Source organism: Cynara cardunculus (genome assembly GCF_001531365.2).
Source record: "Cynara cardunculus var. scolymus isolate 2C chromosome LG 13, CcrdV1, whole genome shotgun sequence".
NCBI classification, from domain to species: domain Eukaryota; kingdom Viridiplantae; phylum Streptophyta; class Magnoliopsida; order Asterales; family Asteraceae; genus Cynara; species Cynara cardunculus.
The window spans coordinates 35,606,175-35,618,274 of record NC_037540.1 but is presented as its reverse complement, the minus strand read 5'-3'; the positions used below and the strand labels follow the sequence as shown (position 1 = coordinate 35,618,274).

Genomic DNA, 12,100 nt, shown 5'->3' with positions numbered 1-12,100 from the left:
AAATCCTGGATCCGCCACTGTCCCTACCTATACAAGCATTCAGATACTCTTCATATAGTAATATAAACGTTCACTAATAGTCTAATACAAGTAGGTATTGTGGAGCGATGAATCAGTGATAGACTGTGAAGGTGTGAACAAGTTACTAAAGTTGTTAGAGTTGATCAAATGAATTCAATCAATTCTTATATATGCATCAATATTATAATTTAGTGATATTTAAAATAAGACAATTTAAAATTTAAAATCAAAATATATTGTACTATTAATTAAATTTTAATTAATAAATAATTTTAAAAAATTTGGTACGCTACGGTATTATCTTTGTACACGACTTCTATACCATGTACCAACCAAATTTAAATTGTTGGTATGATACTAACAATCAATTAAATTGGTACCGAGTAAATTGACAAAAATTAAATTGGTATGATTGATATAAGAATTGGCTGATTATCATTATACAAAATTGACACCCGATGAGATATATGAAATTTAATATTAAAAAAAATGCTTTCGGTGGTTTTGGTTCTTTTGGTTATTCACCTCTCGTTCAAACTCTGTTTGTTACTTTTGTTTCTTGTTAATATTATTAAAAAAAATGTTAGATTTAGGAACATGTTTATAGAATAAAAAATATTTTTATTGTAAATATAATTATTTTTTTTAAAAAACATCTCCAACAGTTATACTATAATTTTTTAAAATAAAATATCAGAAGTTAAAATTTTAAAAAAAATACATTCAACTTCAACAACTATTTTATTTTAACAATTTTGTCATTAATTGTATTATTAAAATATTTAATATATTATATTATTTTTTTCTCGTAAACATTTAATTTCAATGTTATCTGTTGATGAGAAAAAATTAAATATTATTTATCTCTCTCTTCAATATGGGGTCTTAAAAATTTCTCAGAATTTGAAGATTTTTATTTTCTCTCTTCTTTTCTTTATTTTAACATTCACGATAACATTAAATGTGGGGAATTCTTCTACGACTCGATATTAAAGTGAGAGAAATAATATTTAATTTATTCTCGTTGATAAGGAGACATTGAAATTAACTGTTTAAAAAAAAATATATATATATATATATATATATATCTTATTATATAAATATATATATATATATATTAAATATTTTAATAATAAGATTAATGTTTTAATTAATAAAATAATATTAAAATTAAATGTAATTTTTTTTAAAAATTTAACTTTTAATTTTCTATTAAAAAAAACTATGATACAATAACAGATGCTGTAAACAATTTGAATGTAAACGAGAGACAATCACGGCATTGCGGAAGACCCAGAATGAGTTACCAGTCAACCCATTGACTGCCCATCATTTTCTGTCGCTTTCACTTTGCTTCTATTTTCTACGCCTTTTGACTTTTCAAACCATCTGCTCAAGGACTTTGGGACAATTGCCAGTAGCTGGTGGGAATTCCCCTTTTATATCTCCACCCCTTGTACTTTTATATCTATTACAAAAATATCCCCCAATTCCTTCTATTTATAACATATACCCCCTGTGGGTAGGGATGAGCATTAATTACAAGTGGTCAAACAGATGGATGTTGTTGACTCCATTACATTATTATTTATTTGTTTTTGAATTAAATAAATGAATTAATAATATCAATCATGATAAAGCTTATTTTCTTAGAATTATGATTTTAATTCTGGGATGGAACAACTTTTAAGACAAATAGGAGGTCGTTTACTAAACACTTACCCGGTAAGTGCTTACTGGTAAAATTTAACACTATTATTTACTTACCAAGTAAGATTTTAGTCCATCAAAACGACATCGTATGCAAAAATTTACTCGGTAAGCACTTACCATGGTAAGAGTCGTCACCTTCACATACCGGTTAAGGTTCTTGACCCTTGTCTCGCTCTTACCAGATAAGATTTTTTTCCTTTGACCAAGTGATTTTGCATGAAAGTGAAGTGGGTAGTTAGTAAACTTTACTTTAACGATAGACTAGACCTATTTGGTTGTGCTCTTTGTTCTAATTAAAAAAGAAAAGGTTGTACAAAAGTCAATAGTGGAGAGTAGCCCATTGTATAGAAGGTTCCAAACATACACATCTTTTAATCTCCCAATACTTCTAGAAACTTTAGCCGTTATAGTTAAAACTATTTACATCTTTGCACTGCAAGACATTAGTGGCAACCAAATCATACATACAGTACATGTTCATAGAAATCATACCCTTATACTTGTAATACAATGAAACGTCAGCTTTTGTGTTGGATGTTTGCAGATCGTACCATACGAGCGTCTTAACAGGTTTTGATAACGAAGGTTTAGAAATCCAACTGTTAAATTGTATTCAGATATATGTATGTGTAATATCAGTCTTTCTTTACCCTTTTTTGTAAAACTAGATGATGCTTTCTATAAGAATTCATCATCAAGAATCTATCCTATTACGTATAGCCTATTGATATAATAACTTGTGAGAATATGAGGACCTTTTATGTTAACTTCAATAATATTAGGGGATGTTTTGAATCTTAAATAAATTTGTGGGGTCCATTTGAAAAAATTTCCTACTTAAATATGGACGGCAAAATGGTGACAAATACTCCCTCATAAACGTTAACAACCTTCCCTCCTCAAAATAGACATTTATTATTTTTTATAATATAAAAATATTAATTTAATATATTTTATTTAAAAATAGAGTCTGAAAATGAGATGCATACGAAACTATGTACTACCTCAAATGATAGCACATATTCTTATTAATTCAAGAAATATATATTATGATTTAAATTTATAATTTTAATATTTTGTGAATTTGATCATACTGAAATAATTTATGAGTTGTTTGGTTAATTTTTCATAGAAATTCTTTATGAATAAATACTAAAAGGGTACTCATGCAATACATCGAAACACATTTCTGTTTCAATTTTTCGTTTTTATTTTTTATTCATGTCGATATAATATGATTTTATATGGTTTTCAGAAAACGATAATGTTTTGTTTTTTGAATAAATATAAATTTGAAAATATCATATACATTTTGTAAAAATCATATCAATATTAGTATCAAATTAACTATTTAAAAGTTCTTGTTTGTATATTTTTTCTTAATTTAAATTTTTTATTATAATTTAATTTAACTTGATTTAGGTTTAATAATATATTTTTTATAAAGATAATAATTAAGTATTCTGTTAGAACTCAACCATTATCATAATTATATTTTGGATTTTTTATATTTTAAAATGATATATTTATCCTCTATTTGATTATGTTTATACGTAGTTAGTTACACGAATTCAGGCATAAAGCTTTAATAAGTTGTACTTATGCACAATTTACTTGTAATATTGAATTCTAAGTAATATGCATCAATAAACAGTACTTCATGCATAAAAAAATGGTTTTTAAGAGTTTTTGTCAAATGTTTTATAATATAGTATAGATATGTGTAAATTAATCCATGTGTATGGATTAAGAAGATTTTGTTTGGGTCTCTTTTCCATATATGAAAGAAGCATGTTTTTTATTTAGAAGAGACAATTTTGTAAAAACATGACTATCTACAAAAAGCTCTCATCTATAAGCTTATTGAATAAGTCATTTTCTATATCATTAAGCTATTACCAAACAATCATTTATAAGTGACCGAACAAGCATTTAACCCATTAAACTGCTAATGAAAAAACCTAGATATGGCTGGTTTTGGTTTTAAATCATGGTTCGAGCCACCTCTAACTTTAGATTATCATGAAAAATTCCGATCCATTGGGGTCGGAAAAGATACATTTTTTCGAATGATACAGCTACGTGTTACAAAATTAGCTAAAAATTTATACAATAATTGTACGCTCGTAGCTCGCTTACGAAACAAAAACATAATACCCCGCTACTCGCCATTGCGACTCCTACCGATCTTGCTCGTTTTAAAATGCCCAATGTACAACAATTGATGCACAATGTACAACTTCCAATGCACATTGTACAACCTCTTCTCTATTATCAATATGAGTTTCTTCAATCAAACCAAACTTGCTTGGTCTGAGCTATCGTAATAAGGAGAAGCTTTCCCATCATTCATGGTCGGTTTCGGTTTGCCATCGGCCACAGCCTCCTGAAGCAGGTTGACCACGGTTCGCATCGAAGGCCGGTTAATTGGAAGCGGGCTAATGCATAACAAACCTATATCAAGAACCTTACAGATTTGGTCGTTGGATTCATATTCAAGCTCGGGATCAAGCACGTGATCATGACCCTTTTGGTTCACCGTGGCGTGCACCCATGTCGCCAGGTCTCGTTCGCCAAACGCCTGGTCAACGGGCTTCCTTCCTGTCACGAGCTCTAGAATCACGACTCCGAAGCTGTATATGTCACTCTTCTCGTTTACGCGAAGAGTGTATGCGTATTCTGATACAAGTAGCATTTGAAAATATTATGAAGAAATTAAATTAGTCGAGTCTTTTAGCATGCCCAACGGAAATTGGGCATCTACGATGATAGATGCAGTTCATTAAGTCGATAAAATTACGTACCTGGGGCGATATAACCACGAGAACCGGCAATAACCGACATCGATTCGGCCCCTTTATTTGTAGGCTTGATGAATTTTGCTACACCAAAATCAGCGATTCTGGCACCGTATTCCTCATCGAGTAAAATGTTGTTCGACTTAACATCTCGATGAACGATCGGAGGAACACAATCATGATGCAAATAAGAAAGTCCCTCGGCTGCATCGAGAAGAATCTTGAATCGCATCGGCCATTCCAATAATCGGCCTTTGCTACTATGAAGCAAATCACCTAAACTTCCATTCGGCATGTATTCGTATACCAAAAGCTTCGAATTCCCGCTCTTACAACAACACCACAATCGAACGATGTTTTTGTGGCGAATCTTTCCTAACGTCTCGACTTCACTCTCGAACTCGTCTTTTTGCGATCCATCGCCGTTCAAATTCGTCTCGTTTTCCTTTTTTATCGATCTTTCCCAAAGCTTTTTCACAGCAACTGCTTCACCGTTGCTGAGAATCGCTTTGTAGACTTTACCGGAAGCACCGCTTCCTATTACGTTACCTTCGTTTAAACGATGAATGATTTCGAATTCGCTAAAACCCAACTTGTGAAACGATCGCCACTTCGATATCGACACAGGTTCCTTTGTTTTCTTGATGTTACGGTACTTGAAAACGAACCAAACGACACCAACAATGAACACGATGGCGGCGAATATGAATATGAATCTAAGAAGCCATAGATTATGATTGTTTTTGGCTCGTTGGTTCTCCGGACAACGATGGGTGAACTCGCCGCATAAATTGGGGTTGCCCAAGAAGCTATCTCGGTAAACTTGCTTCGAATACGCAGACGGGATCTTACCCGACAGACGATTGTTCGACAAATTCAGCGTATTTAGCATCAAATTTTCCAACCCAGACGGAATCTCTCCAAAGAACGAATTGCCAGAAAGATCGAGATAATTGAGCACGGGTAGATTGCCGATTTCGTCAGGGATCTCACCGGATAACTTATTGTTAGCTAAATTAAGCTCATTGAGCTGTTTAAGTGATTGGATTTCTACCGGAATTTGGCCGGAGATATCGTTTTCGCTAAGATCAAGTGTGCCCAGATTGTTCAATTTGAACAATGTTGCCGGAATAACTCCACTGAACTTATTATCACTAGCCATAAGCTCAACCAAATTGCTTAAAGATCCTATCTCATCCGGTATGTTACCGGAGAAGCTGTTTCCGGAGATCAAAATCGACGAAAGATTGAACCCACCGGAAATCATGGAGGAGATGTTACCTGAAAACAAATTCTCGGCTAGATCGAGAAGATAAACATGTGGCAATCCCCAAATACCCCCCGGAATTTCTCCGGAGAATTTGTTCTTGCTCAAGCGAACTCTTCCTAAGCTCTTGCATTCTCCGAGAATGGCCGGAAGCTCACCGGAAAAAGAATTCCCGATCAAAACAAGATCGAATAATTGCCCCTTTTCGCATAAGCTCGTCGGAAGTTCACCGAATAGCTGATTAAACGACACATCAAGTGTCTGTAAAGGAGAATTATTTCCCAAATCACTGGGAAGTGGACCAATTAAGAAATTATCAAATAATCTGAGATCATACAAGTTTGGCGATCGAGCTAAACTCTCCGGAACCAAACCCTCTAAATTATTATCGGAGAGAGCAAGGGATTCGAGCGGCAACCGGCACAACTCAACCGGTATGGTTCCGGTGAAACTGTTTACGGACGCGTCGAATAGTCTCAGTGCCGTGAGATTCGACCATGCCCGTTTCGGAAGTTCGCCGGAAAGTGAGTTATTAAAAAGCTCGAGTTGGTAAAGATTCTTGAGCTGAAAAACGACGGTAGGAAATGGACCAGAAAGAGAATTGTAAGATAATTCAAGATTAGAGAGCTTCTGTAACTTCGAAAAAGAATCTGGGATCGTACCCACGAATCCGCATGAACTCAGCCATAAATGTTCAATATTCGAAAGGTTTCCGAATTCAGGAGGAATCGGACCAGAAATGAAGTAATTGTAAGCAAGTCGGAGTTCTTTAAGAGTGGTTATGTTGCTAAGAATAGCCGGAAATGATCCGTTGAAAAGATTGTTGGTAAGAATGAGTGTTTCCAGACGCCGGAAGTTTCCAATACTACGTGGGATTTCGCCGGAGAGTTCGTTGTCTTGAATATTGATGGAAATAAGGTTCGGGATGTCGGTGAGGGTGGATGGAAGTAGACCATTGAAATAGTTGGCCGAGAGATCGAGATGGGTGAGGTTGCGGCAGGCGGAGATGGTGGCGGGTATGGTGGAATTGAGGGAGTTGTCGTAGAAGGAAATGGTAGTGAGAGAAGGAAGACGGCAGAGAATGGCGGGGAATGGGCCGGAGAGGGAGGCGGAAGAAAGGTCGATGGAAGTGACGGTGGTGGAGTGGCTGCAGGTGATGCCGGTCCAGTTGCATGGATTGTCGTGGCGGTGGTTCCAGTCGGAGAGAATTCCGGTGGGGTCGGTGAGGGTGGATTTTGCTTGGATTAAATCAAGACCTTCTTGGTTTAAAGAAAAGGAGGTGGTGGCTGATAACAGTAAGAGACATAGAAAGAAGAGAAGTGGTGGTGGTGATGGTGACGACGGCGGTGGCGGTGGCGGTGGCATGGTGGGAATGGATGTGGGGTGTGGGAAGAAAAATATGAAAAGTGGTGTGTTGGTTTATCGAACAAAGGAGACTTTGAAGTAAACTAGTCCATGATTAGATGGAGAAAGACAACTACCAACCACCATCTTATTATTTGTTCTAAAAACATTTAAAACAATTAATATTTAAAGTCTTAAAATATATTTAATAATATCCTTAAACTTTGAACCTTGGTTACATGTCAATCAATTTGATATTTGATATTATTAGAAGGGTATTTGTATAATGTAATGAGATACATATTAATTTTAATGTTTTTTTGTCTTAGTTGATGTTATAAAAATATATATATATATATATATTGATATTAGTACCAAAATGACTTTAAATTTCTTTTTTTTGTGCATTTATTTAATTTATTTTTTTGATTTAATAATATAATCTTTTATAAAGATAGTGATTATGTATTTTGTTAGAACTTAATAATTATTCTAATTATACTTTTAATTTTTTTTATTTAAAATAAAATATTTATCCTTTATTTGATTATACTAATCTACAGTTAGTTACACGAATTCAAATATGAAGCTTTAATAAGTTGTATTTATGCAAAATTTACTTGTAATCTTGATTTTTAAGTAATATGCATCAATAAACGGTACTTTATGTATTAAAAATAATTTTTAAGAGTTTTTATCAAATATTTTATAATATAATATAGATAAGTATCTTCAAAGGGTATAAAATTCTTTCTATTTCTCATACTTATTTTATCATAGATTTCGTAGAAAAATTAAATGAAGGATTTGGTCCTTGTGATTTGGGGTTTATAGCGGTATTGGTTCCTAAACTTTATTTGTTATAAAAAAATTTAAGATATATATTTTGTTTTGGAATTGATTTTTTTTTTCATTTTAATACTTGCTTACCATTTTAGCTAACTATGAGGGTAAAATGGTCTCTTTACCATTATCCTATTTTAATAAAAAAAATTCTTAAAAAAAAATCCTAAATCCTAAATTCTTCTTAATTCTTGTTATTTATATGCGTATTATACAATTAAGAAACAAATTGAAATTTTTATCACCGAACCGTTGTATAGAACTTATGTTTTTAAATAAAACATCGTAACTCTAAATAGAACAACGAAAAATACAAACTTAAAATCAAAAGCAATGAAAAATCTTAACTCAGATAACTGAAAAATGAAAAACTATAAACATAACTTGGCTCCAAAGATCAAAAGTATCCGGAGGTCTCAGGTTCAAATCCAAGGAGGAATAAAAATTCTCTTGTGGCCACGGAGGTTCAAATGCGGTGACTCCGGACTATCTGCAAAGCATGTGGTCGTCCTGAGATTAGTCAGCTCGCATAACGGATTAGATATCCAGGTTAATAAAAAAAATGAAAAACCATATAAAACTCTTGGATCTAGGAGTCTTGAAGAACCCTTTTAAATCTAACCATTTGCTAGAACATAATTGAATCTATGACGATACCACTTCCTGTTATCGAACGACGACCCCATAATCTATCTAAAATCCCACAAAGATCTGCAATTTGCAATCGGAAAGGATGAATTGAAGAAACCTCAATCTCATCATTGGAGGGGAAGATATGTGGAGTTTGGCAAAAAGCTTGTTTAGGGAGGTCGAGTCCAACAAAATGGAAAGATCACTACATCGAGTCATGATATGTGGAGTCTGACACTATATACATATATATTGCGAATCATTTAAAAATCATCATACTAGTACAAACTTTGGAAACCAATCTCAACCATTCATCTAGTCTAATGAATATATGGTTCAATTAATATCTCGGTGTTTTCTAATATAAAGTGTTGGTCATTATAAATGAACGCTAATAATCTTCCACAGATATCCAAATCATAATAAATAAACTTTCATGATTCGTAAATGAAACCATATATATATATATATACATCCATACATATATAGGGTAAGTTCAAACGAGAAGCTAAACATTTTAGGAGAAGGTGAGAAGTTTCAATATCATATGTGATTACACACATGATATACAAGTTTAATCATATATGATTAAGCACATGTTACATTGACAACACATAAACGCTTAATCATATATGATTAAACACACCCAAAAGAGTGTAATCATATATGATATTGAAACTTCTAGCCTTCTCGTAAAATATTTAACTTCTCGCATGATCCTTCCTCTACATATATAGTGGCAGGKTCAAATGAGAAGCTAAACATTTTGCAAAAAGGCGAGAAGTTTAATATCATATATGATTATACACATGATACACAAGCTTACTACAAATGTAATCACATGTTGCATTGAAAACACTTAAACGCTTAATCATATATGATTAAACACACCCAAATGAGTGTATTCATATATGATTTTGAAACTTCTAGCCTTCTCGTAAAATATTTAACTTCTCGCATGATCCTTCCTCTACATATATAGTGGCAGGTTCAAATGAGAAGCTAAACATTTTGCAAAAAAGGCGAGAAGTTTAATATCATATATGATTATGCACATGATACACAAGCTTACTACAAACGTAATCACATGTTGCATTGACAATACTTAAACGTTTAATCATATATGATTAAACACACCCAAAGGAGTGTATTCATATATGATTTTGAAACTTCTCGTATTCTCGCAAAATGTTTAACTTCTCACATGATCTTTCCTCTCCCTCTCCCTCTCTCTCTCTCTCTCTCTCCCTTCCTCTCTATGTAGCGAGTTTCAAAGTAAAAACCCAAAAAAATGAAAAAGTAAAGAACACTTTTTTAATCATTCATCTGTATGGTATGCATATATACATACAAGTAATTGAAGATATGTCTTAAATTATATGGACACATGTGTATACCGGACAAATTACTTGTATGTGTTATAACCAGGTTTTAGACAACCTGAGTTGAGGTAATTTATACATGTTTATTATGTGGATTACGTGAAATATGCATATCTAAGTAGAAATGCATGAACTAAATATGTGAAATGTGAACATGATATTGTGCATGCATATATGTGAAAGGATGGCATGGTATGTATGTAATTTATACATATATGCATGTGGTGTGAAACAAAGATGAGGTGGTGCATATTTGTGATAAGATATTCTGGTAGAAACATTATTATATTATTTAAAAACTTATACCTTCATGGTTAAGAAATCATGAATTTTATAATGAAAAACCCACCACCCAAGGTTATTTCTATTGGATAAAGGATTCACCGCCTATGAGTTTTATAATTAAAATAATCTTCACCACTATGGTGGAGTATTTAAAGAAATAAAAATATAATATTCTATCTTATCATTTTATTTGAAGAAAAATCTATTGAAAAAGAAAAAGTGTTGTGGCGGTGAGAAGTGTTCTTGAAGGAATCTCTTGTTCAAAGCTGTTTGAAGAGTTTGTGATTTGCTGTGTGTTTTTAAAACTGTAGAAACTGTGATTGTTAAGGTGAGTTTTAAAAATACTGTTGATTATACATTGTGAGTTTTTGATGATTAAAACTTTTATATATATTGTTATATAAACTACTGGGTCTTTATGTTGGTTTTGAAGAAAAGATGGTAAAACTATTTTGATAGTTTAAAGGTGTTATTGTTATATATTTGAGTATTAAAAACTGTTTTGGAAAAGATAAAGAAGGGATTGCTTCTTTAAAACAGTTTTGGAATATCCTGTTTTGAGGATCTAAAAAGGGATATGATGTTTTTTTTGGAAATCATTGAAAGAATAGATTATTCTTGAGATTGAAAGGTTTTAATGATAAAACTGTTGGTTGAAAACTGTAACACTCTAAAATAAGGGAATTTTTAACAATTGTTATATTAGAGACTTACCTAAACCTCATTTTGATATTTTGAATTGATATTCAAAATTATTGAATAAATATGGAAATTATTGGCTATTTTTAGATTGGCTTGAAAATCATATTGTGATTGGAAAAGTTARGGATGRTATGGAGAGTGAGAAAGGAAATGGAGGCATATATGGAAGGTAAGAGTATTACCTCCATTTTTATACCAACTAATAACGTAGGGGAAGATGGGGTATATATACTAGTTCTTCCCCATCTCTTGAAAGGGGGATGTTTTCAAGGAAGTAAGGCAAGCGACATAGAGCTTCAAAAGAGGTGGGGACTTGAGAAGCTAGTGCACAACCAAGTGAAGGTACGATATATATCTCTTGTTTAAGCTTGTAACTTTCTTACTAAAATCATAGATTAATGAGTTGGGGGTAGTAGTCTCAAATCTCRTTTTATTYGAAGGTCGTAAGATGCTTCAATTACGAAAATAATGGAGTTTTGAGTTCATGCATATAAATGGCAAATTTAATTAAGAGGTTGATCGAAAATCATGTTTGGAGATATTACATTTTGATAGTGTACGGGGATAAAGTTGGATACGGGCTAATGCYTTCACGGTAACTAAACTAATCAAACGAGAGTAAACGATAAACAAAAGGGGTCTACACCGTTTGAAAATAGCCGACTACGGGTCCGGCTAAAAAGCCATCCGGCCATGTAAAAAAAATAAACTTAGAAGCATCTGTGCATGGTTTGTGAAATAGAATACCAAACAAATGGAAAATAGAAAAAGGTGGGGTGGTTGGGAGAGTTCTGGAAAAATATATAAATTCATTTGTAAGATGCAGGAGTTGATGAATATATATTTATATATATATATATATATAATATAATATAATATACACATTGGTATAAATAAAAAAAAGAAATCATGGGCAAAATATTTATATAGTAGGTGCGTTGGAAATGGTTTCATATGAAAATTTACATATCAAAATTTAAATCGAAAACGAAGGTACATCTCGGTACTTAGAAAGGATTATTACCTGTGTAGGGTTGAGAGTTACCAAGTGTCGGGCACACCTACACTAAACCAAGGTGAGTCTTCATGAGACTTTAACTGGGATGCATACTTAT

The 12,100-nt window shown here is 32.6% G+C and overlaps 1 protein-coding gene across 1 annotated transcript; it reads right to left on the bottom strand.

The window, feature by feature from the left end:
• Positions 1–3,713: 3,713 nt before the first annotated feature.
• Positions 3,714–7,164, bottom strand: LOC112525000 (receptor-like protein kinase HSL1). Its single transcript, XM_025134946.1, has 2 exons — positions 4,539–7,164; positions 3,714–4,413 (listed from the first exon to the last, which is right to left on the bottom strand). Exons 1-2 carry the CDS (start codon positions 7,162–7,164, stop codon positions 4,028–4,030), a joined length of 3,012 nt encoding a protein of 1,003 aa, XP_024990714.1. The 3' UTR covers positions 3,714–4,027.
• Positions 7,165–12,100: the final 4,936 nt, after the last annotated feature.

What these genes read in the sequence shown, in the direction of transcription:
- LOC112525000 (XM_025134946.1), bottom strand. Translation starts at nt 7,164, where the DNA reads ATGCCACCGCCACCGCCACCGCCGTCGTCACCATCACCACCACCACTT. An exon ending in TCGTGGTTATATCGCCCCAG is followed by an intron (nt 4,414 to 4,538) that starts GTACGTAATTTT and finishes TACTTGTATCAG; the next exon opens with AATACGCATACACTCTTCGC.